The following is a 27,005-nucleotide window of genomic DNA, read 5'->3' as shown; positions in this document are numbered from 1 at the left end:
CACACACCCTTCAAGAAAGCGTAGCGTGGTATGAAATCGATTGAGAAGGATAATGTTGGTTTTAGGCACTTAATAATTTTTTCCCGCCCTGTCACGACTACATTTCGTTTCGCAGCAGCAGACGCAAACATTAAACTTGAGGTGATACGTGTGAAGTGTTAAGACTGGATGTTCGGCAAGCCCTCACAGTAGGAACCGGATGTTCAAAGTGCGCCTCCCCGGTTTCTTTTCGCACACAGGAGGGAGGATTAAAAATCACATATTTTCAAAATTCAAATCGAATAGATACGTTATCCTTTTATTCTAGCCAAATATGAAACAGAAAGTCCAAGGAAAAGGCTGATACTTGGTGAGTAGCCACAAATGACACAATTCACCCTATAAGTTAGTTATACCGAGCAATTTTACAAGCTATAAGGTGAGTTTCTAGCGAATATGATTCCCTAGAATCCTTCCTAGGGCCATTTGATCAGTAAAAAAATATAAGAAATAGATTACGTGTAATAATGATTGCTTCTACCCATGCGATGTGAGGTGTAATGTCGAACCGATATAAATTTGATCCACATTCCGGCTAAAGTAATACTGCCGTAGTCCCTCTGAAAGGTGCACCACCTTTCATTATATTGCTTAACATAACTATACGATCCAGTCTCTAACCACCAAACTCTTATTTCAGATCCAAAGTCCAGAGTCAGTACAGTTGCAGTACATGTTGGTCACTTAGCTTCCGTCGATCAAGAAACAGTAAGCTACTCAAACCCTGCCTGTCAGGGATCCTGGATTTGTTGGACAAAAATTGACCACCGACCAAATCGTTACTTAAGAGGAAGATCTTCCAGAAAAGCCAAGAACACCTAATCCTTACTCACCATGCTTTTTATTGATTTTAAGGTGGCCTACGATACCATAGATCGCACAGTACTATAGACCCCATGATAAGGTTACGAATGATGAGGTCCACAATATACGGTTTACATTGTCCAACAAGCTGTCAGAATCGTTCGAAGCTCATCTGAGACTCGAGCAAGGGAATCCGGACTGAAACGCAAAGCCTATAGAATTGGATTGAGGTTCAACGCGACGAAGACGATGTACCTTCGTCTTGGAAGCTCTGACCACGATAGAGTTCGCTTCGGACGCAGAGTATCAGTAGACAGTGACGATCTAGACCTCCACTAGGTAGTAGTGGAATTATATTATCCTGATAGGGGCAGATCCCATTAGAGGATTTGAGCATCCATCAAGCAAAGCTACAGAACAATAATCCGAATGTAATATACATTGATCAATATGTGACATTCATGGAGATGGAGATTCATGGAGGCTCAAGTTGCCACTGTTGTCGCTGATGCTACCAGTGTCTGGCTTAGGCTATACACAGCTGTATGTCGCTGGAGGCGCCCAGTACTTCACCGTGCCAGAGAAAATTAATCAATATTAACCTAGACTCCTTGGCCGGTCACTAATGTATAAAGTGAAACAAAAGAACAGATGAGTCTGGCGGTAGGGACGTTAGCGGCGCCAGTTATCCGATGGTAGAACCGAGAGTGAGAGAGAGATACGGCATACGGATTCGGGACCTACTATCGGTATCAACGGCACCAAGACATCGATTAAGATTAAGTTTGATGTAATCGAAGGGAAATTGGTAGTTACTTTAAAGAATACCACAAGTCGGAATTGATATTTCGGAAGGGATAAACTGCTCGTATATAGTCAGATTCAAATAAATATATATTGTACTCTTCGAAACTTACAAAATGTGCCGAGCAGAGGAAAACATTTAAATAAGAATGTTGGTAAGGATTTTCTGTCCGTTAGTCGATTGTAGAGTCCAAGTTACATTTCAAAAAATCACCTTTTTAATCGGAGAACACTAGAAACTGATCGCGCCTACCAACGATGATTGCTTCTATCCATGCGATGTGCGGACTTATGTCGATCATGTACAGCGTTGAGCCACAATCTTTACTCAACGGTGCCACAATGCCGTACACAGACACCGGTTCGCCCCAGAACGCTTTATCGATAACTGCTCCGCCGTAGTCCATCTAAAAGGTGAGGACAAACCTCAATCAGCAATAGTTCTTGTGATGCTTATCGAGTTACTCACCCAACAAACACCCGGCATCATCGGTACTTGATTGTGGAAGCAGCGCAGATCTGTCCCGCGCAACGATGCATCCTCACAATCCTTTCTATCGCGGGCGGTTACTGTGACGGTGTCATTAAGCAGCCCATCAGCTCCTACAATTCCGTACGCGGTAAACTTTGGATCAGTCGACCATTCACCGTCGGTTTGTCGATCCCACAGACAGGCTGGTCGGTACACTGTATGGTTAACGTACTGGTCTATCTTCAGCAGCGCAACATCGTTTTCTGGGCGACCCGGCTTGTACCGAGGCGAAACGTACACGTCCGTGATGGGTGCCCGTTCGTCTGCCTGCGAAACGACAAACTTTGGATGACCTTTGCGCGATGTGACGCAAGAAGCCGTCGTCAGGAGAAACTGATAGTCGATCAGCGTAGCGCCACACTCCCACCCCAGGGACAGTTCGTCACTCTCCTGCCACAGCAGACCGAATCGATTTTGAGTGTAGATCCGTTCAAAGTTAACGTTTATCGTCTCGCTAGGTCGTCCGATGCAAGACGTGGTCTTGCTGCATGCTGCAAAGGATTTACAAATCGTGGCAATAGCGTGCAAACTGATGGCAATGTTCCAATCTTCTCTACCTACCTGCATAACTTAACGATGCGTTTGTTTCCCGCTCGATCCAACCGATGTATTTGCTCACCTTCGTGTACACTCCGGTCGATCCGGCAGTACACGGGGTGCCGAACGAAACGACACCCGTCACCAGCGGAGTCAATGTGCCTCCCACGTCGTACAGCTTCACACCGATCGGACCGCCGGAATCACCTTCGCACGTGTCCATGCTGCTGCTAGCCGCACAGAACTGATCCTCCCGAAAGCCATCCGGCATTTCGCGCCGTTTTACCGAGATTCTTCCCTCGCACTCCTCCCGCCCAATGTGGTTCAGCACCACGCGCTGCAGCGTTGGGCTGAGCGATTCACCAAAACCAGTCGCACCGAACCCGACCGCATCCATCGGACCGTCCGGTAGGGTTTGCTCCTGCCATAAGCAGGTAGAGCATACCGCTTCCGAGTACTGCACCATTTGCTGCAGCTCGATCAGCGCCAGGTCGAAATATTTGCGGGAACCCCGATACTGCGGATGCACGATGATGCGAGCGATCGAGATTTGCTGCGCAAACTCGTCATCTTCGGCACTGCCCAGATCCGTATCGCCCAGCCGCACCGTGTCCGGTTTAATGCTGCCGACGGAGGTTAGTGGTGAAGAGCTTGTTGTTAACCGCGTGCTTCCCCGAACTCACCCATTTGCATCCACATTGCAGTGTGCCGCCGTCAGTACGAACTGCTGGTTGATTAAGCTTCCACCGCAGAGGTAATCAATACGACCGCCGGCTCGCGTCCACCCGATTGCCACCTGCAAGGCCAGCAAGCGTCAAGTCAATGTCACGCGAACGCGGTGGAGTTGGAAGCATCGTTAAAGGGGATTTACCATGTGCTGAAATTCGCCACGCAATGCTCGAAATCCACCGAACGCGCCGTAACTGCCGACGTACTCTCCAACATCCGAGTAAAAGCGCTTGGGACAATCTAAAAAAAATATTGAACATTAATATTTGGGGGAACGCAACTACTCAAAGTTCGGTCTTTTCCATACCTTTTAGCGATGTTCGTTGATTGTAGTCCGGGGGAGGAGTATTTAGAAACGATTCCAGCCGTACAGGAACTGGTCCCTGGAGCAGTACCACCAGCGAAAGCACTAGGAATTTCCCTACACCGAGCATTTTGTGGATAGTTTCAATATCTTTTTTAAGGCCACAAGTCAATCCAGCACTCGTCTTGTTGCTCCGCTGCCAAACAAACAGCAACTGATTCCACCTCGAATGACCACGGCATCAGCACGGGGAGTGCGTGACTGCCAAAACTGGTTTTACCTGCTGGCGGGATGAGTCAGTTGGCATCTTGATGCACGATCATCAAGATTAAAAGAACAAACAACAACCAGGTGGGTAGACGACGACATGCTTCATAGCTGTTTGGGCTCTTCTGGTCTAGACGATCGGCTCGATCGCGTCTGCCATTAAGTGGCTGACAAGATGTGTGTGTGTTTTTTTTCTAGTTCCCTATGAAGGTCATCTGCATGAAGTTCGTATCGGCTGAAATTTGCTAAATTAAGCAATATAATTGAAATCCCTTCCGGACCGTTCCCCCGTAGTGAGGACTGACTGTCCAACATTAAGTGGCATCATTAAGTCTAGTAACCCAGCAAAGACAGCCATGACCTAAGAGGCCATGACCGATGTGCCAAAGAGGAAGAAGAATTGAAGGATAGTTTTTAAACACATCGAAAAGTGAGCAGCTATTCGCTAAATATAAGTCGCTCGTGCAACTTTTTAAACATGATCGATTCTAGCCACTGTTTGTGAGGTGCTAGGCTGGTGAAGATCACATTGCCATCACATCCTCGGGCCGTTGCACGTGACAACACACCAAGCACTTTATATTCGTTTGGACCCATCTGGACCAGAACGGGGCCACCATAATCAACCTGGAAGTGTAAAAGAAGGGTATTAACGTTCAAAACGAAATAGTACTGAGCAACGTATTACCTGACACAGTCTGGGTATCAGAGCTGCCTTTCGGCTGATGCAGATAAGATCGTTCTCAGCAGTAGCTTCACCAAAGGTGCACCGATCATCGGAAAGTTTGGGGTGTACATAGCGTCGAGGAGTTAGTTGGAGGCTCGCCAAACCGATCGATTGTGAAATAGATGCTCCAAACCGAGCCGTGCCCCAGCTCCAATTACCGTGCAACTCATCACTCCAGGGACAAAGTGGTTGGCTTTGCGTTGGATTAGCGTATGACTGTATTTTCACAAGAGCTATATCGAAGTACGGGCTTCTTTTCGTGAAGCGTGGATGAACTAACACATCTTCAACAGCGGCTCGATCACTAGCTGGACTTACTGCAACGAACGTTGGTGGTCCTCTGCTCGACGTGACACAATCAGCTGACGTCAGTACGTACTGATAATCGATCAGCAGTCCTCCACACTGATGCAGGTCCTGGTCTTCCTGTTTCCACAGCAGTCCAACGCGATAGGCAGGCGAGTCCGACTTGTCTATAGCGGAAAGTGCTGAATTCTGTTTTCGATTTCCCCCGTATCGAGAGGTACAGTCTGTAGGAATAGATTCAACCCATCGTTATACGCTTCCATCGCCCTCCTCGGAAGTTTCGAGCTCACCTTCATAGCTAAGAGACTCATTGACCTCCTTCTCGATCCAATCTACGTACGAGCTGACCCTTGTGTAAACCCCCGTTGAGCCCTCTGCGCACGGAGTTCCGAACGATACGACACCCACCACCAGCGGATACACATTCCCATACACATCGTGCAGCTCCGTTTGAAGCGGTCCTCCCGAATCACCCTCGCAAGTGTCCATCGTGTCACTGCTTGCACACAGCTGATCCGCACGCAAACCTTCCGGCATTTGACGACGATTCATCGGTATACGTTCAGCACATTGCGACCTGTCGAGCGTTCGAAGTTGCACCTTCTGCAAGGTCGGGCTTAACATTTCCCCAAATCCAAGTGCACCGAAACCCACCGCCTCCAGCAACCCGGTCGGTGCTTCCGGTTCACGCCACACACAAACCAAACCGATCGCTTGGTTTGCCCACAGCCGTTCCTGCAGTTCGATAAGCGCAATATCGAAGTATTTTCTCGACTCTCGATACTGCGGGTGTTTGATGATGCGTGCAATTTTAGCCTGCTGTGCGTACTCGTCGTCCGCCACACTGCCCAGATCCGTATCACCCAGGCGCACGGTGTCGGGGGGAACACTAAAATACAGAGGAAAAGAGTTATCGTCGGCCAGTTGGGAATTTGGTGGCCAAACCACATACTTTTGAATGTCCACAGCACAATGGGCGGCAGTTAGTATGAAGGTAAATGTTAGCAGACTACCACCACACAGGTACTCAATTCTTCCGTCCGCTCTGGTCCAACCGATAGCGACCATGTGCTGAAATTCACCCTGAACCGCTCGTTTTCCACCAAGCGCTGTTATGTGCACATAATCTTGTGGTACGAACGGAAAACGTCGCTCGCAGTCTGCAAAAATCGATTCACACATCCAACTTTATATTTGAACTTTCGAATCCACTTGTTAGAAAAAAAAATTCACCTTCAAAGTTGACTCCATTGGTATAGTTTGCGGGAGGGTCATCTACAAAATATTGACCGTAAACGACACCAGCTAGCGCGAATAGTGTATGCAAACGAACGATCATCTTACACCACCAAGCACACCGGTGCTCTCGTCGAGGTGAAGAGCTTCACTGAGCTGTTCATCATTATCGGCTCGTTGTTCTGCCAGCAACTAGCCGTGCAGTGGACGTCATCAAGTGGAACCGGTATGTGAAACTGGTCTGGAAGCGAGTTTAGACGAATCGCAATCTTCTAACGTGATGACTCGTAGGACTCGTTTACAAAACACTCTTAGTTCACTGATCTTGTAAGCACGTGACGGGCAAAGCGCATGAGCTCATCATCTGTTTGAGCAGGGAAAAAACGGACTGGTCTGATGGCATTCTGAGTAGTGGTGGGCAAAATGATAGTTTGGTCGGAATCGATTCCGAAGCGTTCCGAATTTTGCGGAATCAATTCACTGCGTTAAGAAATGACCCTCCAAATAATTGCTCTGCTATAGCTGTGCGATTGATTGGCCTCCTTCTCGATCCAGTGTACGTACGAGCAGACCCTTGTGTGAATCGATTCCGAAGCGCTCTTTATTTTGCGGAATCGATTCCGAAGAGTAGATATTGTTTTCCTTTGGCCTAACGACCTCTTAGGTCATACCTGCCATATCTGGTTCACTAGTCTTAATGATACCACGTAGTTGTGGATAGTTAGTCCTCACTACGGAAGAACGGTCCGGATGGTATTTGAACCCCCGTCCTGCCGTATGAAGACCAGCGCAGTTGACACCTCCACCACTGGGCCGGCCCTCCGAAGAGCAGGTCTGGAATCAATTTCGGAACCGATTCCGGAAGCGATACTGGCATCGAAATCGGAATCGGAATCCAATAAAAGTCTCAAAACTTTTTATTGAATCCTACAATTTCTCTCTCCCTCTCACTCTTCTTGGCCTAACGACCTCTTAGGTCGTGCGTGTCATTTCTGGCTTACTAGACTTAACAATACCACGAAGTTGGATAGTCAGTTCTGACTGCAATAGATCGAGTCCGGAAGGGATTTGAACCTCTTTACTTCCGTATGAAGACCGGTGCCGTTGTCGCCTCTACCACTTGGCCGCCCGGTAGACTTAAAATCAAAGGACTTGGAAAAAGAATGACTGGGCGAACAAACTGTACATTAATCTAAGCAAAGTATCGAAATCGAAAAAATGAGGACATTGCTTGTAATATATCTTATATAGTTTTATCTTTATTTTAGGTTATTCATAAAATGATACTGAATCTTGATCAGCTTTCTGCAGATATCTTTATTCCATGTCAGCATTTTGACTGATTGATTACTATCGCTGCGAATAACTTGCATGTCGTGTAAGCTAGCTCATCTTCTTCCATCATTGGAGATAATCATTGAGGTAGGTAGGTGCTTGCTCATTAATTGGTAAATACGAGCCATTCATTTAAATTCTTAAACATGATCGATTCCAACCACTGCAGATGGGGTGTAATGTCGGTGAATATTACATTGCTTCCACATCCTTCGGTTCGGCGGGACAGCACACCACGGACACGATACTTATTTTTAGCCACTTCCAGCATCACTGGACCACCGTAATCAACCTGAAGAAAGCAAAGCAAAGTATTAATCGATAACATATGAATATAGAACGATTAAAACCAGGATTACCTGACACGTTTCCGGCACCAGTGATATGTTACGCTTGATGCAGATCAGATCGTTTGCATCGCCATCTTGCTGAACTGCACACGGTTCACGTCGTACCGATTGCTGGATCAGCTGCCTCGATTCGTTGGTATATTGGTTCAGGAGAAAGCGTCTCTGGGAAATTGATGCTGCCACTTGAAGGGGCAGATGGTTGGTCTGTGTCTCTTCGCTCCTCATCCACGGACATACGGGTTGCGTTTCTTCGAGGTTTGCATATTGACGAAGCTTAATAAGAGCTATATCGTACGATGAGCTTCTCTGTCGTTCGTATTGGGGATGAACATGCACGTCCGCAACGGAAGCAAGAGCACTGTTTGGGCTCGACGCAACGAACTCGGGAGGACCTCTGCTGGACGTGACACAATCGGCTGACGTCAGTACATACTGGTAATCGATCAGCAGTCCTCCACACTGGTACAGGTCCCGTTCTTCCTTCTTCCACAGCAGTCCAACGCGATTAACTGGCCATGGCGTTTTCGCTTTGGCCACAATGGAGCGATTTTGTTTGCGATCGCACAGTTGAATTCCAGTACAGTCTGCGTCAAATAAATGAAAGATACCGTCAAACTGCGCTAAAGGTCGACCCTCCTTTTACTTACTGCTATAGCTAAGCGATTGGTTGACCTGCTTCTCTATCCAATCCAAATACGAGCTGACCCTTGTGTAAACTCCCGTTGAGCCCTCTATGCATGGAGTTCCGAACGATACGACACCCACCACCAGCGGATATACATTCCCAAACACATCGTGCAGCTCCGTTTGAAGCGGTCCTCCCGAATCACCCTCGCAAGTGTCCATCGTGTCACTGCTGGCACACAGCTGATCCGCACGCAAACCTTCCGGCATTTGACGACGATTCATCGGTATACGTTCAGCACATCTCGGCTTATCGAGCGTTCGAAGCTGCACCTTCTGCAAGGTCGGGCTTAACATTTCCCCAAATCCTAGCGCACCGAAACCCACCGCTTGCAGAATAACATCCGGTGCATCCGGTTCACGCCACACGCACGCTACACAAACCGGATCGTCTGGGGCGGCGTTCTTCGCTAGCTCAACAAGCGCCACATCGTAGTACCGTTTCGATTCTCGATACTGCGGATGCTTGATGAACCGGGCGATCCCCACTTGCTGTGCATCGTCATCATCGTCCGTGCTGCCAAGATCCGTATCTCCCAGGCGAACCGTATCCGGCGGAAGGCTACCCAATGAAAGCAATGTCTTACGTCCACGTTTGAAGGGAAGTTTTTTTGCCAAAAGGCTCTTACTTTTTGTAATCGACAGCACAGTGAGCCGCAGTCAAGATGTACCGCCAGGTTATTAAGCTTCCACCGCACAGATAGTCTATCGTCCCATCAGCTCTGGTCCAACCGATAGCGGCCATATGCTGAAACTCACCCTGATACGCACGTTCTCCTCCAAATGCTTCGATGACGGGAATCTTCCATGTTTTCGAAAAACGATCCGGACAGTCTACGGTACGAGTGGCGGAGTTATTAGACGGCACAACGCACCACGACCTTGGAACACTCACCTGCGAACCCTTTCCCGGTGGTATAGTCTGGTGGAGCGCTGTCCAAAAATTCTACACACCTGGCCACACCTGCTAGCAGGAAAAGTAAAAGGATTGCCATGGTAGAAGCGAATACCCCGTCCACACGTTCGCTTTCTACGGACAGTGAAGCTTTACTGAGGTGCGATCGACTGTGCAGCAGACTCGTTGTGCAATACGGGATAGATCGAAGGAATAAAACCGGTTCGGAACTGTTTGTGTCCAATATTTCTGTTTTGTATTCCATTTTGATGGACGTCCGAGAAGCGTGAGATTTGGTTTTGGCGGGTGCAAAATGGTGAACTCTTCTATCGCCCATACAAGCGGTGCATGGTAATTGACATCTTTCCGTGAGCTTGACGACGCCTAATTAACGAACTTCTTAAGCATCGCCAAGCATAGAATGAACCCATCCCCGAAACCCGCCGAAGCCACGCTTATCGCACGACACTGATCTACGATAATTGCAGACCTGCTGTAGTGTGTCCGTCACTATCAGCGGCCGCTTTTCTCGCTTCCAACGCCGTTCGCGATGGGAAGCGATGCAGGCCGGCAATTCATTACCATAAACTGCTCAACATTAAAATCCCGCACTTCATCCAATCAATCCATTATCAGAGCGCGGAATGATGCGGATGAGGAGCTCAGAAGAGTCTCAGAAGAGCTCAGGAACCGGGAGATTAGTCAACCGTCAAGCTAACCGGGAACGAGCGTGTGGCCGCTTATCTTCACGACGCCCTGTCTGGCATGTAGGATCACGAGTCCAAACAAATTACGGCCAGAATCAACAACTCACACACTGGCCGACGACGACGACGATGGCTACCGGTTCGTGATGTTCTTCGGGATCGGTTCAGTCGATCGTTGGCGTTACTGACGGACACGCGTCCTTAGCGGTCCTTATCAACCGATTCGAGTGAATCGTTGTGAGCAATGCTCCCGGAAGGACTATAGTGCCGATCTTCTGTACAATCAATCTCCAGTCCAGTGGCCGCATACCGGGCGCATACGAACGCACCACGAACGCCAGATTCGAAAGCAATGGCCAAGGAGGAAGGAATCAGTGCCAGATCCACCCTGTGGTATCTAGTGTTTGTGGGCTTTGCCGTGAACTACATGATCCGCATCAACACCAACATCACGATCGTGGCGATGATCAAACAATCGGACACGGAGTTTGTCGGTGAGGTGAAGGTGGACTACGCCTGCTACGTTCCAGCCGGAAATGGCTCCACCATGGCCGAGCTAACAACGACCCACCAAGAATCCCGCAGCTTGCTACGATCGCGTGAAGGTCGTATCATTTCACCGGAACAGTTGCTGCTTGCCTTCCTCAACGTAAGTCTCTCGCGGCTCAAAAAGCGCACATCTCATCCGGCGCTCGTTTATCATGTTGAGAGAAATGGTCCGTCCACGGGATGATAAACAGTCAGATATGGCGCCGTATCAAAAGCATCAGATAAGTCAACTTCAGTCAACACCCGGTGCTAAGGGGAGCGTGCGGCTGAGGATCGTAAACGTCACCGTGTTTTATGGTGGCCTCCTAATCCTCGCCCTCAGGCTTTACACTACTGTTCGTACACAGAGGATTAGATGGAGAACTCAAAACACCGTACGCCCATCCTGACATTGCACTTGACCTTTTCGGAAACCGTTGCTACCGTTCCGTTTCCCAGTTGAACGATGCCGTTTGACCGGTCAGCCGGTTCCCAAATCTGACACTTAAAAAGCAATCAATTTCATGCCAATTGACTCCGCAATTCATTACGCGAGCTGGTAGTGGCGATAACTGGTGCGCTTGGACAGTAGCGCTGGTAGTAGTCGCGTGGTCCGGTCACGGGCGTTAAGCGCGCGGCTAATCAAAAAATATTTTAATGACCCTTGTAGAGCCCGCTTCGCTTCTAGCTCGCTGATCATCTGCTCCGACAGTTATCATGACCAGAGCTAGTAAGGCGCTTTCTCGTTCCCTCGTTGCAGCTGGACCCCCAGAAGGACGGTTTCGAGTGGAACGACTATCAGCAGGGTTTGATTCTGGGAGCGTTCTACTGGCTACACTGGATCACACAAATACCGGGCGGGATTCTGGCCCGACGGTACGGGACGAAGCTGGTGTTCGGGGCGAGCAATGTGATCGGCTGCTGGATGTGTGTCCTGATGCCGATCGCTTCCTATTGGGACTATCGGGTGTTGGTCGTGCTGCGTGTTCTTCAGGGGCTTATATGCGTAAGAAATCGTCACGTACACCTGCTACCTTTCATATAGAGATACTCACAGCTGTCAATCTCCACAGGGACTTGCTTGGCCAGCGATGCATCACATGGCCGGCCAGTGGATACCACCGAACGAGCGCAGCAAGTTTGTAACGGCCTATCTCGGCAGCTCGGTCGGTGTCGCCCTCAACTTCCCCCTCTTCGGGTACATCATCTCCTGGACGTCCTGGGAGTATGTGTTTCACTTCTGCGGTATCTTCGGTACGGTATGGTACGTGGCGTGGCTATACTTCGTGTACGACTCCCCAGCCGAACATCCTCGCATCCACCCGAACGAACGGAAGTACATTGAAAGTTCGCTCGGCATTACGGAACACTCGGCCGGGCGTCGGGAGCATCAGGACGAGCAACGGACTCCCTGGAAGCAGATCATACTGTCCAAGGCCATGTGGATGACGGTCATCGCACAGTGGGGTGGTATTTGGGGGCTGTTTACGCTCATGACGCAAGCCCCAACGTACTTCAACAACGTGCACGGTTGGAACATCGAGATGACGGGACTGTTGTCGGGCATTCCACATCTCTGCCGGATGCTGTTTGCGTACGTATTCTCCATCGTGGGTGATCATCTGCTCAAGCACGAGCTAATGTCCCGAACGGGTGTGCGCAAGATGGGCGGAACGCTGTGCTGTGTGGTGAACGGGATATTCGTGTTTGTGCTCGCGTGCAGCGGCTGTAACTCGCTAATGGCGACCATCTTCCTGACGCTTGCCACGACCGTCCACGGGGCAGTTTCGACCGGACCGCTCGCAAACCTGGTCGACATGAGCCCACGGTATGCGGGCATCCTGCTAGGGTTTAGCGGTATGATCACCGTGGTGCCGGGATTTGTATCTCCCATCATCGTTGGAATGCTTGGAAACGTAAGTGCTGGATGCTGGAGTTACTGATCCTGATCAAAGTCACTGATGTGGTCCCTATCATTCACAGCACACCGTGGAACAGTGGAGGATCATTTTCCTCATCACTTCCGGCACACTGATCATCTGCGGGCTGCTGTACATGGCTTTTGCCGATTCGACGCAACAGGCGTGGAATTCTTGTGACGATCTGTCCAGCACATCGGGCAGCATTCACGAGGATGAACTGAAAGGACTTAAGACATCTGACCTCGAGGCGTACAGGGACGAGTCTAAGGAAGAGAAGCTCGAGGTAGATCCCAAAGTGGGCGATACCGATACCGTACGTTTAAGCTCAGTATAGAGACAGTATTAGTAGTAGTGAGCTGGACTTTCCTATCCATTCGGTGCCAAAGTGTGTAATACATGCAGGAAAATCGATCAGGATTGTTTGCATCTTTGCGGCTTTATCTACCAACGACAGCAGCGGCAGCAGCAGCAGCAGCATGCCCGGAAGGTGGCTCATACATATGCAAGTGGACGTACTACTTACTTCCCTCCAGCGGCACGGTATGGAGATGTATAATGCAACGGCATAAACTACCACCGTACCGTGTCACTGCTACCTGTACCTCACAAGAAATCACATGTACACCGCACGCGCGTGTGTGTAACTTCATTTTCCGCCGCTCTCCGGCAAAACTCGATATCACTCGTGGCAAGGACATCCCAGCACCCTCCCCTTCACGGGGCTACCGAAGGTGCTGAGGTTAAGTCGGCTCAGGCCTGCCGGCATGCCTCGGGAGGAAGAGGCATTCCACGCACCGCACAGCCGGAAATCGACACACACACCGAGCAAACAAGGAACCGCGATTAAATATTCAAACGCAGTAAAAGACACTTTTATGCCCATCATACGTTGCGGAAATTTATGTTTATTTGATTTCGATACCATTTTGCGATAACGCACGGGCATGGAAGGGAAACCGCCGGTGTCGCCGTCTTCTCTACGGGAAGATGCGCTGCTTCCCATATTTCAAACGATGGAACTGAGTGGCGTTTTTTCTTCCGTATCTCTCCCCAAAAGCGGATGGGACATTCGCGTTGAAATATGGGTTTGAAGTGATGTGTTTATTCTGTACCTACTTGGAAGATGTTGGCACTTTTTTTTCTTGGTTTGATGTAAGTACTTTATCGTCAGTTACGGTAATGGATATGGAAGGATGCATGCTCCTTCAACACTCGTTGACTTGTTTTCAATTGGAGCTGGTGAAACCAATACAGGATGGGCCAAGCATGTATGCAATGGCGATGGATTGGAACTACGCTAATCTTAAAGGAGTTCTTAAGGAGGAGATCTTAAACGATTTAGTATATATCCGTATGCTACATTAAACATAATTTAATTATGGGATTTTGGCCTCTAAATGATCGTGGACTACTGAACACTGTAACCCATTTACCTGTCCTGAGTAACCTGTCCATGGGGCGGTCCCGGTGGCCGAGGCGACAGTGTCGTCGGTCTTTACACGGCAGGACCGGGGTTTAAATCCCATCCAGACCGCCTACTCCCCGTACGCAGGACTTACGGGTAAAACCAAATCACAGAGAGCCAGAAATAGCAAACCGAGACCTCCCGAGGTTGTAGTGCCAAGGAAAGAAGAAGTTTGGTGAAATTTTGTACGACTTCAACCTATTCAGATCAAAATCTTCATAGGCCAAATTCATTCGCAAAGGAATGGTCTCCGTTTTTTAGGTTTGTTTCTCTAATGTTAAACCTGAGATATCATTGCATCTGCCATTTACAAATGATGCCAAAGTCAACATTGTTTGCCAGGATCTGGAATGTGCCAGACCAAGTAGCAGATCTAACGATGACCAGAGTAGACGCTCGCTTAGGAGCCCCGATGACTGCATCATAGGGCCTCGTCTAAAACGGCTTCGTATCAGGGACCTCATCTAAAGGTTTTTCGAAGCTGAAACATTCTCAGAGATCATCATCCAAAAAGAAATACAACTTCCATCGATCTGGATAGTCCTCGAATATTGCGCTTCTTAAGTTACGGAAGGCCTACTCTATATATACTTAAGGGAAACAGGGTTAAAATACTCTTGGTACAACTTCTGTGTTCGCTACATGCCTTCAGAGGTTTCTGTCCGTCTCCATATGGTCCATTTTTGATGAAGGTCAATCTGACCAGGTTTGGTAAGCTAGTTCACTGATCTAAAAAATAGTATATCTTGTCACATAATTGTACTCTTGCTTACCATCCATTACCACTACTTTCTTCTTCCTTGACACTACTACAACCTCGAGAGGTCTCGGTCTACCATTTCTGGCTTTCTGTGACTTGACTTTATCCGCAGTAAAGTAGTCAACCTTACTAATTATACATGAGGTTTGTCTAAGGTGAAACATTCTCAGATATCATCATCCAAAAAGAATCCCAACGTCCAACTTCGGAAGGCCCTCTCTATGTACTCTTGAGAGAAACATTGTTAATTTGCTCTATGAGTAAATTAAGTCCACGCAACCAGAAATGGCAGGACCTAAGCTCCCGAGGTTGTCATGCCGAAGAAGAACAAGAAGATAAGGTCAGGGGTTATTTTTTCTGTTTCGGGCTACTGTTTGGTAGTTCTACTACGAATAAGTTGATCATGACCTACTTAGACAAATATCTTGTTAGCGACATTCAACTAGTTGTTCCATTTTCAAACTCCGTCTTCTTACTTTGTAAAGACCTGTACATTGTTTTTGCAATGAAATACAAAATTGCGAATAATTTGCATATTATCAGCCCATTATGCCTCGCCAACTCACAATGGTAAGCATAAAATGACAAGATTGATGAAATTATTGGCTTAAAAATTGATATCAACGTAAAGCGATGTCTTAGAAGCCAACCATTACTTCCTTCCTCCTGTTTAAGGAGCCTCTTTATGGACGTGCATCGTTTGTGAGGTGAAAAACCCGATAACAAACGACAACCATTACCATTAGCCGTTATCACGTATCATTTACGGTTGCCAATGTGACTGTTACATGGCCTACTACGGACGCATGCAGGCAAAATCGTACGAAGTACGAATGGTAATTTGATTGGCTGTCAAGTGCTTTTGACGGGTTTTGATGCCAGCCTTTTATTGTAATGCGGCAGGGAAAGTGAGTGTTTTTATTTGAGTACTATCTGCTGCATGGGGCAGCTTTTACTGCACGTACATTGTAGCTGTAAAATGAGAAAATCTATAAAAGTTGCGGCATGTACCTGAAGACATGAAGATCCCAGCAAGGTAGAATTCAGGCTTCTTTTATGTGTCCTGCGTCAGAGCCAGAGTCCCCTGAATCGAGACAGGTAGTGGATGGGAATGTTTGTTTATATATCTACCAATTTATCACCTTCTAAAGCGTGTCTCATTTTTCAATACCGTTTTCCTTTCTTTTTTTTAGCTATTCACACTCACCGTGTTTTTCACGGGATTCCGGGAAAATCATTCTGCGCATATACGTGCGACCGTGTGCGACACTGGATCGTAAAATTCCAAATCCCACCGGATTCTCCCACCCCCTTTTTCGCAGGCAAGTCGTTGGGAATGAACTCCTTTCGTGTGCAAAGGCTGGCTGGCATGGTCCAACACATGCCAGCGGCAACTTTCGTCACGCATTTCCCCATGTACGTATCACGCGATGGAGATGGTTTGGCGGTGGCAGAAACAACAGCTTTTCCCGCCGGCTTTTCACAATCGGAAATGAAAAATTGAAATCCGCCTTCCAGTACCAGCCAGGGGATGGGGGGGGGATATACCCGGGGATCGGCAAATTGATTTCCCGCGCTCTTTATAAGTCACGCTGGAATGCTGGATAAATGGTGCGACGTACGGCACTTTTGTTTATTTTTATTGTTAAGCAAGGAAACGCGTGTAATGCTCGACTCAATCCTGGTGTACAATCTCCCACCAGCAACTACTACAAAGCAAGCAAGCTGCTTTGTTTTGGGAAGCCGCAGGTTTTGTTGGTGTTTATGATTATGGATGCTTGATTGGAAGTTAGTGTGATTGGATGAGAGATGACGTTCGCAACGGTGCCAATGGCTTGAGGGCTTTAGCCCGTGTTTTTTCGGGATAAACAAAGGGACATCTGAAGTTCTGCTTACGAGCAATCCTTGTTTTCCCTTTATTTTCCACCTGCGGTTGCTTAGATCTTTCATCTGTCAAATTGAACTGGCTGTCAATATCGGAATGACAGTTCTACTACTACTACTACTTAAAAACGTTTTGCACACTACCTGTAAATTCCCCCTTTTTTTCAATCCCTTTCTAACCTACAGGCATTCAACACGATTTGCTCAAATATTTATATCCCATCCATCCAGTGCAAGAGCGCCACAAGATGAGCAAGTGTAAACTTTCCAACCCCATCATCAACAACAACAACAAACACTCCCATCTTAACCCAACCAAACAAACAACCAGCCCGGCCAGCAGTCCGGCTCGGCAAACTTTTATTTTAAATGTAATATGTTAAAAAGGACATTTTTCAAAACTCCCGCGAGACACATTTGTTTGCTTATAATGTAAGTAAATGTTACCATTTTTCTTGCGCTCGCCGCAGCTCAGAAGCCCTTTTTGCCTGTGCTACTACGGGAACGTTTCACCGGTTGGTTGAGTGTGGTCCAAAAAACTTCCCCGGTGTTATGCGTTGGGATAAGTTTTCTCACGGTAAGCCAAAACAGTAACGCTATCGGTGAGGATGGGTTACCTCCCTTGCAGCGCTGTCCAACGCACTAACGAAACAGGATCTTTACCTGACTTCTGCAAACGTTCTAAACCCATTCCATCGTACACGGCTAGCGGTAGTGAACACACTTTTCACCTGGTCTGAAGGAGGGCAGTACTTTGTGTGTTTCACACCGGTTAAAGTTTTTGCTTGTCCGAAACCCTTTTTTTAAGTTGTTTTTGTTGTTGATGGAAACTAAAAGCAGGACATAGTGGAGCGTAAAAAACCGCATGTATGGTGCGGGTTTGTGGGTGGTTTTTGTGTCACATTCCATCGATTATTTAAGAGCTGATATACCGGGCGCATCCTGCTGGATTCGGGTCTGAACTTGGGGCGTTGGAAATAGTGACGATTTATGTTGGAAAACAAGTTTCGCCTCAACTGTAGCAAAAACCTCAACAAAAAGAAAAATTGTCTTGGTCAATTTATTTCACTGAAACTACAGGTGAGTTTTTATCGTTTTTAACTAAAACTTGAGACTTGTTCGAGAAAAGTTTCGAATTTTCATCGATTCAAATATTTCCCTTGGAACACCTTTGCCAGTCTTTTTTGTCGATTCAAGAATCCGGGACGAAAAATATTCGACACGAGCGTCCTACCAGCGTCTTGTCCGCTAGGTAAATATGTTTTTGGACGGAAATGTAACAACATTATGCTGGATAGTATCTTGACCTCTATGCTGCCCAATTTCCCTTCAAAGCATTCCGTTAAATTATAAAATTTAAATTTAATTTAATTAAGCCAGACATGGCAGGCATGATCCTAAGAGGTCGTTTGGCCAAAAAGAGAGAGAGAGAGAGAGAGAAAGGCTGGTCCTATGATGCAAATAACACTGGACGATCCATCCTCAGTAGATTTTTTATACTGTCTACAAGGGCAGACCACGCGTGATAGGCCAGAACTGTGATGGAGTAATGGCGTTGATGAGTCCTTCGACGAGGCCGGGATGATGTGTTAATCCATCCAACTGCTTTTCCTTATCCATTTCTTCTGTGTTTTACAACTAACCAACACAGTTGGATGCATAAGCATCCTCGATGTGCCTTGCTATTTTTAAGCCTTTTAATGCTCTTAGTATCAGTAAGACTCTCCAACAAATCGTATATACTACTTGCTTTTGGCCTTTAAAATCTATGAAAATAGACTACTAGAGGAATTTAAGTCAAAATGGCTAGGGTATTCTACGATTGATCTCCACACTTGTGAACATCAACGTACTCCAGTTGAACATTCTTTGAGGATACGCATCCATCCTTTCGTCATGCCCGAAAATCTTGAGCCTAGAATTTAGGAACATGTGATGAAGGAACCATAGAAGAGAGAAGGTGGTGAAATGAAGGTGAGATGGTGAAGGATCCTATTGGGGTTTTCTGTAGGCCGAGGAGATGGCGGCGCCGGTCTTCCCACGGCAGCCAGAAATGGCAGGCCGACACCTCTTGCGGTTGTACTGCCAGCATTAATAGGATCACGCTAGTAATTAGAATAAAACATGAAATTTATACAAACTTGTTTATTCCAAACTACATTTAACCTAACAATTTACATATAATCTCCATTTTGCTGTACTACTGCAATAGCCCGATTTCCTTTCGAGACCATTTCCAACATTTATTAAAAAAATTGTTTCGCTTCACATAAACGATCATTATCTGACACAAGATACTTTACTTACTGTTACCTTAAAAGCTATGCTACTCTGCGTTATTCGACTTTCCAGTTTCAATTAAAATGCATTCCATGTTTGTGTAGAAAGAAAAAAATGCAGCGAACCCGCGTTACCTTCCACGGGAGGCAGCATCCGCGGCCGATTTTTTCGCATTAGCCAGATTGGCCACATTGACCGTCCGCGTCACGCCCGACATGCCGTCGATGAACTTGGTCCGGAACAGCACGTTCGCATTGTTAAACATGCCGTCCTTGAGCGAAACGATGATAAACTGCGAGTTGGTAAAGTGTGCCTTCAGCATGTTGCCGATGTTTTGCGTGTGGGAAAGATCGAGCGCCGCGTCCACCTCGTCCAGAATGTAGAGCGGTGCAGGTTTGTACTTTAGCATGGCGAGAATGAGCGACAGCGCCACCAACGATCGTTGCCCACCGCTCAGCTCGGTTAGCGATTCCTTCCACATCCCGTTAAAGCCGACCTTCACCTCGAGCCCCTTCATGAAATCGGCGCCGTCCGGTGGTACCAGCCTGGCCTGCGTGCCCGGCAGCAGCGTGCTGAAGATGCTGCCAAAATTCTCGTCCACCTCGCTCCACGCCACCCGCAACTTTTTCTTCTTCTCCTCGTCCAGATCGTTGATGATCATCTGGATCTTTTTCTTATCGTCCTCGACCACCTTCTTGCGCCGCATCACCTCCTTGTACTGTTCCTCCTCGCGCTCCAGCAGCACCATCGCCTTCTGGTTGACGTTGCGGCTCATCTTGTCCTTCGAGTCCTGCAGCTTCTTCAGCTTCCGGCCCGCCTCCTGCGGGTCCTCCTTGTTGTAGTCGTACCGGGTGTTCTTTACGCCGAAAAATTCCTTATCCTCCGGTATCCACGGATACTTCTGCTCCATTCCGCTGATCCGATCGTACCCATCCTTGTTCTCGTTCTTCACCTTCGTAATCTCGTTCTCCTTCTTCTTTATCTCCAGCTTAAGCTCATCGTTTTGCTTGAGCAGCTTGTCGCGCTGATGGTACTTTGCCTTCAGCTCTTTGCTCTGTGAATTCATCTTGTCCTTGTGCTGTTTAATTTGTTGCTTCAGTGCGGTTACTGCGGCCGTCATCTCTTCGCTCGCACCGCTCACCTCCGTCAGCCGTTGCTGTAGTGCTTCGATTTGCTCCTCAAGCTTTACCACCTGCTCTTTTGCCGCCACGATACCCTTCTGCAGTTCTTCTATCTCTAGCTTTAGCGTTTCGAAGTCTTGTTCGTGCTTTTTCCAATTTTTGCGACTTTCTTCACTTTTTTTCTTGGTGCGCTTCATGTCATCTTCGGCCGCCTTTAGCTCCCGCTCGCGGTGACCCTTTCCGTCGGCAATCTTCGACTGCAGGTCCTTCACCTTGGCGTTGCACTGCGTCTGTGTCTGGCGCGCTTCCACCATTGTGTATTGCAGTGTTTCTGTGTATGGGAGATAGGATGGATTAGGTGAGAGAGCGATGTGCATTAATAAAATAATAAAATGATCACCCATCGTTTGGTACGACAGTTTCCTCAGCTATGGCCTCGAAATTAGATTAGAGTTGTAACGCATGCTTGAAAAATGTGCTGAAGTCTTTCCTCGGCCTCTTCGGCCTCTTCGCCCTCAGTGAGTGCGGAGCTACCGGGAGGCCTCATCTCTCACTGGTTAGTGAGCAGTTGCCCTCTCCTCTTTAAAAAGAACTACTTGACCCAACACTTGACATGTCCGACTCCGATGGGCAGGTCATGAGAATGACACCGGACAATCCAGCACGTAAAGTCCTTTTAGATCAAGATCATGCCATAGTTCGTGCACTTTTTGACCGCTATAGTCTTTAACATCACCTGTAGATCGCCATTTGTATAAAGTCTGTAGTGTAATTGACTTAATTATCAGACAGTGGCGGATTAAATTATGTGTGGAGAAGTTAACCGCCTTGGGTTCAAATCCCATCTAGACCGCCTCCCCGTACGCAGGGCTGACTACTTTGCTACGGGTAAAATCAAGTCACAGAAAGCCAGAAATGTCAGGCCGAGACCTTTCGAGGTTGTAGTGCCAAGGAAGAAGAAGAAGGGTTCGATCCACTGGAGCATCATCCCATCCGGACCACTCCTCCATAGTCAGGATTGACTACAGAACTACGTCTAGTAAGCCAGAAATGGCAGGCATGACCCTATTCAAGAGGTCGTTACGCCAAGAAGGGACAGAGAGCCCAACCTACCCACGGCAACCAGCCAGCTATCAACTTACAACCAACTAAATAAGAACCTTTACTCACCAATTTTCTTCTTCAGCTCTTCAATTTCCTCCTGAGTTTGCTGGAAGGACGTCTGCGCCAACCGCTGCTTCAGATTGTTCAGCTCGTAGTTCAGCATATCGTGCTGCTCCTTCAGCTGTCCGAACCGATGGGCAGTTTTCTCGATTTTGCTGCAAGAAAATACCAAACCACCAACTGAATTTTCCATTCAAGTTCCCCCCGTAGAAAAAAACCCCAAAAACCTACCTAATTTCCACACTGATGTCCCGCAGCTCTGCCTCCTTCTCCTTCAGCGCCGCCTGTATCCGATTAATCTCGGCCACCTCCAGCAGCACCGCATTGCCCTTCGCCCGTGCACCACCGGACAACGTACCGCCCGGATCGACCACATCCCCATCCAGCGTCACCGAGCGCGTTTTGATGCGCGGATGAAACGTGATCTTGTTCGCCACCTCCAGATTCTTCACGATGAACGAATGCCCGAAAGCGAACTGCATCGCTTGCTCAACCTGCGGATCGTACCCGATGCACGACAGGGCCGTCGTAACGTTTTCCTTCCCAACCAGCTCCTCCGCAAACCGGGCCACCGATGGGTCGATCTGACGGCCGGAAATTTTGTTCAGCGGTATCATCGTGGTGCGCGTCTGCAGCTGTCCCTTCTGCAGCAACTTTTTGCTCGTCGTGTCCGTATCGGTGATGACGGAGTACAGATTACCACCGGCCACCGTTCCGAGCGCCTGGGCGTACTTTGGATCTTTAACGGTAACGAGCTTCGCTACCATTCCCTTCACCGCACGCCGGTCGAACCCCGGCTCAGGATCCCGGTACTGCAGCTCCCAGCGATGAGCATTGCGTCGATCCAGTTCCGAGCGGAGGCCGCGGATTTCAGACTGCAGCGCTTGCCGGCGGGCGGAAAGCGTTTCCATCGAACCTTCCTCGTACCCGGTCGATTGCAGCTCGTGCTCGATCTGCCCTATTTGTCCCTCGACCTTCGTCAGCTTGCGCTTATCTTCGAGATACGCCGCATCGCTGCTGTTCATGTTTTTCTGCTTGTCCTGGAGCAGTTTTTGGGAGTGTTTTAGCTCCATCTCCGACTGCTTGATGGCCGTTGTCGCTTCGGCCGACTTTTGCTTCGCTGCGATCAACTGATCCTGCAGCGTGGCCGCTTCACCATCCTCGTTCGTCGATAAGCCCGCCGTTACCGCTTCGAAGCGCTTCTGTGCCTTCGCGAAAGCGGTCTCGTCCGCTTCGCAAGCATCCTTGAGCGTTTGGAACGTTTCGCCACGGCGTTGCATTTCCGCCTCCTTGTTGGCCAGTGCCTGCTCATCGTCCCGAATGCTTTTCTGGAGATTCTTTAGCTTCCGCTGCTCCACCCCGATGCTGTCCTTCGTCGTGTTGCGTTCCGCCGATACGGTAGCTTCCTTTTTGCTTTCCGCAGCCAGTTGCTGCTCCAGCTCACCCAACGTTCCACCACCCTCGGTGTCGATACGTTCCTGCAGTTCCTTCGCTTCCTGCTCGAGCGATTCCGCCGTGGAGCAGTTCGTTTCGATGCGTTTCTCACTTTCCCCGATCACCGACTGCAGGTTGGCGATCGTTTTCTCCGACTCTTCCACGCCTTTGCACAGCTGCAGATACCGGTAGGACACGTACAACCGCGTCAGATACTCGATGTCGCGACACACCTTCTGGAACTCGATGTAATGCTCGCGCTCCTTGCGCAGCTTCTCCAGCTTCGGTTCGATTTCCTCCCGTATCACCGCGTACAGCTCGTTCAGCTTGGCATCCTTCTTCTCGATCAGCTTCAGCGCCGAATCGCGCTTCGCCTCGTACATGCTCGTACCGGCCGCTTCCTCAATCATCGACAGAATCTCGTGCGGTTTCATGTTCAGCACCTTCGTGATGCGGCCCTGCATGATAAGAAAGTTCGGATTGTTCACGTTCAGCTGCACCGAGCAGAACAAATCCTGCACGCGCTTGTTCTGCACGGACTTGCCATTAATAAGGTACTTGTTCTTGCCGCCGACCACGATCTGGCGCGTGATCGATATTTCACGGCAGTTTTCGAACCCGATCGGAGCTTGGGTCGGGTTCGAATTATCGAAAATAAGCGTCACGGTAGCTTTCGTTACGCCCGCCTGTCCACTTTTGTACACCAAATCCTGTAGCGACGTTGCCCGGACCTACAACGACAACAAAAAAAAACCCATTCAAAAACCCCGTTCAAGCCTTATGTCACGCGTGCAGGAAAAAAGGCGGCAAAACGCTGTACCGGTTGCTTGGGTGAACACCGGGACGCTCCTGGTTGCCGTACTTACGTGGACCAAGTTGGAGATACCCAGCACGAAGCAGATTGAGTCGAGGATGTTCGATTTGCCCGTTCCATTGAGCCCGGTGATGGCATTAAACTCGGGATCGAATCCTTGCACCTCCGTACGCCTGCCGTACGATTTGAACCCGTCAATGATGATCGATTTGATGTACATTTTCGGGCATTCGGGCGCGGTTCGGCATTCAGCTGCGAGCAGATATCACACCAACAGACACCCGTTACGCTTCGATTCACGCTAATATGCTGTATTTCTGTGCTATTTTTATGATGGCAAGATAATTGTTTACCGCTTCGGCGTTGTTAGACGCGCTGTGTGTATGTATGTGCGTGATTTGTTTGCCTTTATCTGGCTGAGAGCTGTCAAAGCTACGACGGTTGGATTTGAATTTGGCATACCACACTAAAGCGATCAAACGGTCATGTGCAATGACATGGTGGTGGAAATTGGTTTTTCTATCTTGATGAATGTTATGTTTGACAACAATATTTGTGTTGTAATTATTTTGTAAAAAACAGGAACTTTATTTTCAGTAAGTATCCTATAGTTATTGTACAGCAAACAGAAAATAATTTTAAAATTTCAGCATCACAATTATACCACCACGCGGCGCTAGTGAAACGGAAATGAGAAATTCACCTCACCGCGTTGACAGATGTCAATCTGTCGGCGGCTGTCAAGCGCAGTTCAGTGCTGGCGGAACCACTTCCTTTCCTTTTCTAGTTTTGTTGTGCTACGAATCAAACATGCCTAAAGTAAGTGCGGACCGATTTCTGCATTAAATCGCGTGAAATACGTTCCCCGTGTCGTTGCAAAGTGTTTTAATTCCCTGTCCATTATGTTTTGTTGCAGGCACGCAAGGAGAAAGTTAGCGCAGTCCAGGTTTTCGGACGCAAGGTAAGCAAGTGCGCGAAGTGGTGGGCTGCATTAGCGGCGGCATCCGTAGGCAGGAGCCGCTTCAAGTGGCAACACGGTGTGTGCGGAGCTGTGTCTTATTGACCCTTCTTGATTGTTGTATTCCAGAAAACTGCCACCGCCGTTGCGTACTGCAAGCGCGGAAAGGGATTGCTGCGTGTGAATGGCCGCCCGCTGGACCAGATCGAACCGAAAATCCTTCGCTACAAGCTGCAGGAACCGCTTCTGCTGCTCGGCAAGGAAAAGTTCGCCGGTGTTGATATCCGCATCCGCGTGAACGGTGGTGGACATGTCGCCCAGATCTACGCAATCCGCCAGGCCATCTCGAAGGCACTGGTTTCGTTCTACCAGAAGTACGTCGATGAGGCGTCGCGCAAGGAACTGAAGGACATCCTGACGCAGTACGACCGTACCCTGCTCGTTGCGGATCCGCGTCGCTGCGAACCGAAGAAGTTCGGTGGTCCAGGTGCCCGTGCCCGCTACCAGAAGTCGTACCGTTAAGAATTTACACACACACACACATTCGCGCGCGCTGTGCCTGTGTTTGGCTGGTCGAATTTTACCGTGCACCGGCGATCAAATCGGGGATGGCAGCTGTGCCGACATCTCTTCATTTCCGAGTTCGTGGTCAGTTCGATGGGCTGAATGCGGTGCGTGGCGAGTTATTCTCTCCATAAGATTACGCGTATATTGCTTCGAGCAAAGAGAAGGGGGCAACAAAACCTTGTGAGGAAGGAATAAACGGTGAACATCTGTACAATCTTATGGAAATTGTAGTGGTTGATTGGGTTTTGGAAGTATTCGTTGTGGATCGAGTTGTCCGAAAGGCTCTTGGGGGGTATTGACTTTTCTTTGTTAGGTGGGAAAGGATTATTGTATATGAATGCCTCCTGTAGAGAGGGTGTAGTGCTTGCCTAAGTAGCAGGCTGCTGGGATTTTATTGGAACTAGTGAGCGATGAATAATTCGCCATAGAAACGAATGGCTGTTCAAAGCACGCTACAATCAATCATTTGCATCCTAGCAACCTTTAAGCGTTATATCCCCAGAGGATCCTATTCTTCTTGGTACAAGGCTTGTCTGAGAGTTTCTTTGCGGAAAATACTGACATGAAACCCAACAGGTGTACAACTCTTCGCTCCAAAACCGGGGCAATCGATTTTATTCCCGAAAATGATACCGTTACAAGTAAATTATAGAACCGAACGCAGGACCGCCCTCAACCTTAAGCCGTGTCCATGCTTTCCACACCTTCCGGCACCAGGTGACGCACAACCGTATCCGTAATGTCCACCTTGAAGCTCTTGCTCTGCAAAATCGCAGTCGTGCCCGGCTTGAAATCGTACGCCAAGCTACGCGTGCCCTTCTTGTTCGCCTCCTCGTACGTGCGCAAGTACTCCGTCGCATCCTTGCGGATAACGCACAGATCAATGTTCGAGCCGGAACCCAGATCGTTGAACACACCGGCCGCAATCGCATCCCGCACCAGCTTCTTACCCTCCTCCTCGGACATGTCGGGCTTCCAGCGCGACTCAAACACGGACATGGCGGCCAAGCTGCCCGAACCCATCGTCGCGTACGGTAGCTTGTCGGTCGACCCGTGCGGGTAAATGCAGTAAATGTATGGGCCCGTAGTGTCCACACCACCCAACACTAACGCCGCACTGATGTAGCCCTGGTAGCGGAACAAAAATTGCTTCAGCATCGTATTCGCTACAACGACCGGCACGGTACGGCCAGTGTTCAGTCGATGCAGCTCCAAATTCGAGGCAATCATCTGTGTGGTCATCTCCGTGTCGGCCGCAGTACCGGCCCCACAGCAGTACATGTTCTTCGCCAGATAGTGGATCTTTTCGCAGTTCTTGTCCGCCACAATCGGTCCTTCGGTGGCGCGCGTATCGGCACCGAGAATGACACCATCCTTGTAGATGATCCCGCAGATGGTGGTGCCTGTTTTAATCATTTTCGGTGGCACGAAGCCAGTCTTAACCAGCTGAGCATTGCTGCAAGAAGATGATCGATGGTGCCCACCAGTTAGTTGCCATTAAACAGCTCCACTCGGTCACACCGAATTACTTACCGGCGGCAGTTTTCGAAGCTGAATCCTGGCGCTTCAAATTCACGGGCGATATCGGTAGTCATTGTAATGAAGATGGGAAAAACTGAGGAAACTCGCTTTGCAGTTAGGTGAGTCTGCCGTTTTTGTGTATTTTGCTTGATGGCTCTCCTTTCGGCAATTTTGCTGTTTCACCCTATTTGTCAGCGTGCCAAGGTATGTAGAACAAACAGCCACGGGCAAGGTATGTAGATATAGAAGGTAGAGTTGTTTAGAGCAAATTGACATTTCTCGACCTGACATAACAGTTCCGTGGTGATCAAGGGGAAGGGTATTGAGAAGA

The 27,005-nt window shown here is 48.6% G+C and overlaps 7 protein-coding genes across 7 annotated transcripts; 2 read left to right on the top strand and 5 right to left on the bottom strand.

Moving 5' to 3' along the window:
* Positions 1–1,719: 1,719 nt before the first annotated feature.
* LOC118507263 (polyserase-2-like) lies at positions 1,720–3,914 on the bottom strand. Its single transcript, XM_036045553.1, has 6 exons — positions 3,753–3,914; positions 3,588–3,685; positions 3,400–3,512; positions 2,741–3,339; positions 2,117–2,670; positions 1,720–2,054 (listed from the first exon to the last, which is right to left on the bottom strand). Exons 1-6 carry the CDS (start codon positions 3,877–3,879, stop codon positions 1,866–1,868), a joined length of 1,680 nt encoding a protein of 559 aa, XP_035901446.1. The 5' UTR covers positions 3,880–3,914; the 3' UTR covers positions 1,720–1,865.
* A 502-nt stretch (positions 3,915–4,416) lies between these two features.
* LOC118507265 (serine protease 53-like) lies at positions 4,417–6,488 on the bottom strand. The gene is made up of 5 exons (XM_036045557.1): positions 6,283–6,488; positions 6,002–6,209; positions 5,340–5,938; positions 4,705–5,273; positions 4,417–4,643 (listed from the first exon to the last, which is right to left on the bottom strand). Exons 1-5 carry the CDS (start codon positions 6,386–6,388, stop codon positions 4,455–4,457), a joined length of 1,671 nt encoding a protein of 556 aa, XP_035901450.1. The 5' UTR covers positions 6,389–6,488; the 3' UTR covers positions 4,417–4,454.
* Positions 6,489–7,538: 1,050 nt separating this feature from the next.
* LOC118507253 (transmembrane protease serine 9-like) lies at positions 7,539–10,063 on the bottom strand. Its single transcript, XM_036045540.1, has 5 exons — positions 9,550–10,063; positions 9,284–9,488; positions 8,618–9,216; positions 7,980–8,554; positions 7,539–7,912 (listed from the first exon to the last, which is right to left on the bottom strand). Exons 1-5 carry the CDS (start codon positions 9,884–9,886, stop codon positions 7,727–7,729), a joined length of 1,902 nt encoding a protein of 633 aa, XP_035901433.1. The 5' UTR covers positions 9,887–10,063; the 3' UTR covers positions 7,539–7,726.
* A 341-nt stretch (positions 10,064–10,404) lies between these two features.
* LOC118507269 (sialin) lies at positions 10,405–13,123 on the top strand. The gene is made up of 4 exons (XM_036045568.1): positions 10,405–10,905; positions 11,545–11,790; positions 11,858–12,700; positions 12,768–13,123. Exons 1-4 carry the CDS (start codon positions 10,609–10,611, stop codon positions 13,038–13,040), a joined length of 1,659 nt encoding a protein of 552 aa, XP_035901461.1. The 5' UTR covers positions 10,405–10,608; the 3' UTR covers positions 13,041–13,123.
* Positions 13,124–19,005: 5,882 nt separating this feature from the next.
* On the bottom strand, positions 19,006–24,050 carry LOC118507236 (structural maintenance of chromosomes protein 2). The gene is made up of 4 exons (XM_036045486.1): positions 23,681–24,050; positions 21,612–23,545; positions 21,387–21,535; positions 19,006–20,547 (listed from the first exon to the last, which is right to left on the bottom strand). The coding sequence occupies exons 1-4, from the start codon at positions 23,846–23,848 to the stop codon at positions 19,226–19,228; spliced, it is 3,573 nt and encodes a 1,190-aa protein (XP_035901379.1). The 5' UTR covers positions 23,849–24,050; the 3' UTR covers positions 19,006–19,225.
* A 276-nt stretch (positions 24,051–24,326) lies between these two features.
* On the top strand, positions 24,327–25,378 carry LOC118507335 (40S ribosomal protein S16). The gene is made up of 3 exons (XM_036045724.1): positions 24,327–24,447; positions 24,545–24,589; positions 24,716–25,378. Exons 1-3 carry the CDS (start codon positions 24,439–24,441, stop codon positions 25,106–25,108), a joined length of 447 nt encoding a protein of 148 aa, XP_035901617.1. The 5' UTR covers positions 24,327–24,438; the 3' UTR covers positions 25,109–25,378.
* Positions 25,379–25,732: 354 nt separating this feature from the next.
* On the bottom strand, positions 25,733–26,918 carry LOC118507309 (proteasome subunit beta type-7). The gene is made up of 2 exons (XM_036045692.1): positions 26,687–26,918; positions 25,733–26,609 (listed from the first exon to the last, which is right to left on the bottom strand). Exons 1-2 carry the CDS (start codon positions 26,746–26,748, stop codon positions 25,832–25,834), a joined length of 840 nt encoding a protein of 279 aa, XP_035901585.1. The 5' UTR covers positions 26,749–26,918; the 3' UTR covers positions 25,733–25,831.
* Positions 26,919–27,005: the final 87 nt, after the last annotated feature.

The sequence above is a fragment of the Anopheles stephensi genome, chromosome 2 (genome assembly GCF_013141755.1).
Source record: "Anopheles stephensi strain Indian chromosome 2, UCI_ANSTEP_V1.0, whole genome shotgun sequence".
In the NCBI taxonomy this organism is placed as follows: Eukaryota; Metazoa; Arthropoda; class Insecta; order Diptera; family Culicidae; genus Anopheles; species Anopheles stephensi.
Note: the sequence above shows the minus strand (reverse complement) of the source record. Positions and strands in the feature narration are given on the sequence as shown.

Excerpts from the sequence above, each read along its gene's own strand:
- LOC118507263 (XM_036045553.1), bottom strand. The coding sequence starts at position 3,879 with ATGCTCGGTGTAGGGAAATTCCTAGTGCTTTCGCTGGTGGTACTGCTC. Across the intron at positions 3,686-3,752 it reads TCAACGAACATCGCTAAAAG|ATTGTCCCAAGCGCTTTTAC; the intron begins GTATGGAAAAGA and ends TATTTTTTTTAG. Across the intron at positions 3,513-3,587 it reads GTGGCGAATTTCAGCACATG|GTGGCAATCGGGTGGACGCG; the intron begins GTAAATCCCCTT and ends CTGGCCTTGCAG.
- LOC118507265 (XM_036045557.1), bottom strand. The coding sequence starts at position 6,388 with ATGATCGTTCGTTTGCATACACTATTCGCGCTAGCTGGTGTCGTTTAC. Across the intron at positions 6,210-6,282 it reads CAATGGAGTCAACTTTGAAG|ACTGCGAGCGACGTTTTCCG; the intron begins GTGAATTTTTTT and ends CGATTTTTGCAG. Across the intron at positions 4,644-4,704 it reads TGATACCCAGACTGTGTCAG|GTTGATTATGGTGGCCCCGT; the intron begins GTAATACGTTGC and ends TTACACTTCCAG.
- LOC118507253 (XM_036045540.1), bottom strand. The coding sequence starts at position 9,886 with ATGGGCGATAGAAGAGTTCACCATTTTGCACCCGCCAAAACCAAATCT. Across the intron at positions 9,489-9,549 it reads CACCGGGAAAGGGTTCGCAG|ACTGTCCGGATCGTTTTTCG; the intron begins GTGAGTGTTCCA and ends CTCGTACCGTAG. Across the intron at positions 8,555-8,617 it reads CCAATCGCTTAGCTATAGCA|ACTGTACTGGAATTCAACTG; the intron begins GTAAGTAAAAGG and ends TATTTGACGCAG.
- LOC118507269 (XM_036045568.1), top strand. The coding sequence starts at position 10,609 with ATGGCCAAGGAGGAAGGAATCAGTGCCAGATCCACCCTGTGGTATCTA. Across the intron at positions 10,906-11,544 it reads TGCTGCTTGCCTTCCTCAAC|CTGGACCCCCAGAAGGACGG; the intron begins GTAAGTCTCTCG and ends CCCTCGTTGCAG. Across the intron at positions 11,791-11,857 it reads TTCTTCAGGGGCTTATATGC|GGACTTGCTTGGCCAGCGAT; the intron begins GTAAGAAATCGT and ends CAATCTCCACAG.
- LOC118507236 (XM_036045486.1), bottom strand. The coding sequence starts at position 23,848 with ATGTACATCAAATCGATCATCATTGACGGGTTCAAATCGTACGGCAGG. Across the intron at positions 21,536-21,611 it reads GACATCAGTGTGGAAATTAG|CAAAATCGAGAAAACTGCCC; the intron begins GTAGGTTTTTGG and ends ATTTTCTTGCAG. Across the intron at positions 20,548-21,386 it reads AGAGCTGAAGAAGAAAATTG|AAACACTGCAATACACAATG; the intron begins GTGAGTAAAGGT and ends TCCCATACACAG.
- LOC118507335 (XM_036045724.1), top strand. Across the intron at positions 24,590-24,715 it reads TCCAGGTTTTCGGACGCAAG|AAAACTGCCACCGCCGTTGC; the intron begins GTAAGCAAGTGC and ends GTTGTATTCCAG.
- LOC118507309 (XM_036045692.1), bottom strand. The coding sequence starts at position 26,748 with ATGACTACCGATATCGCCCGTGAATTTGAAGCGCCAGGATTCAGCTTC. Across the intron at positions 26,610-26,686 it reads AGCTTCGAAAACTGCCGCCG|CAATGCTCAGCTGGTTAAGA; the intron begins GTAAGTAATTCG and ends ATCTTCTTGCAG.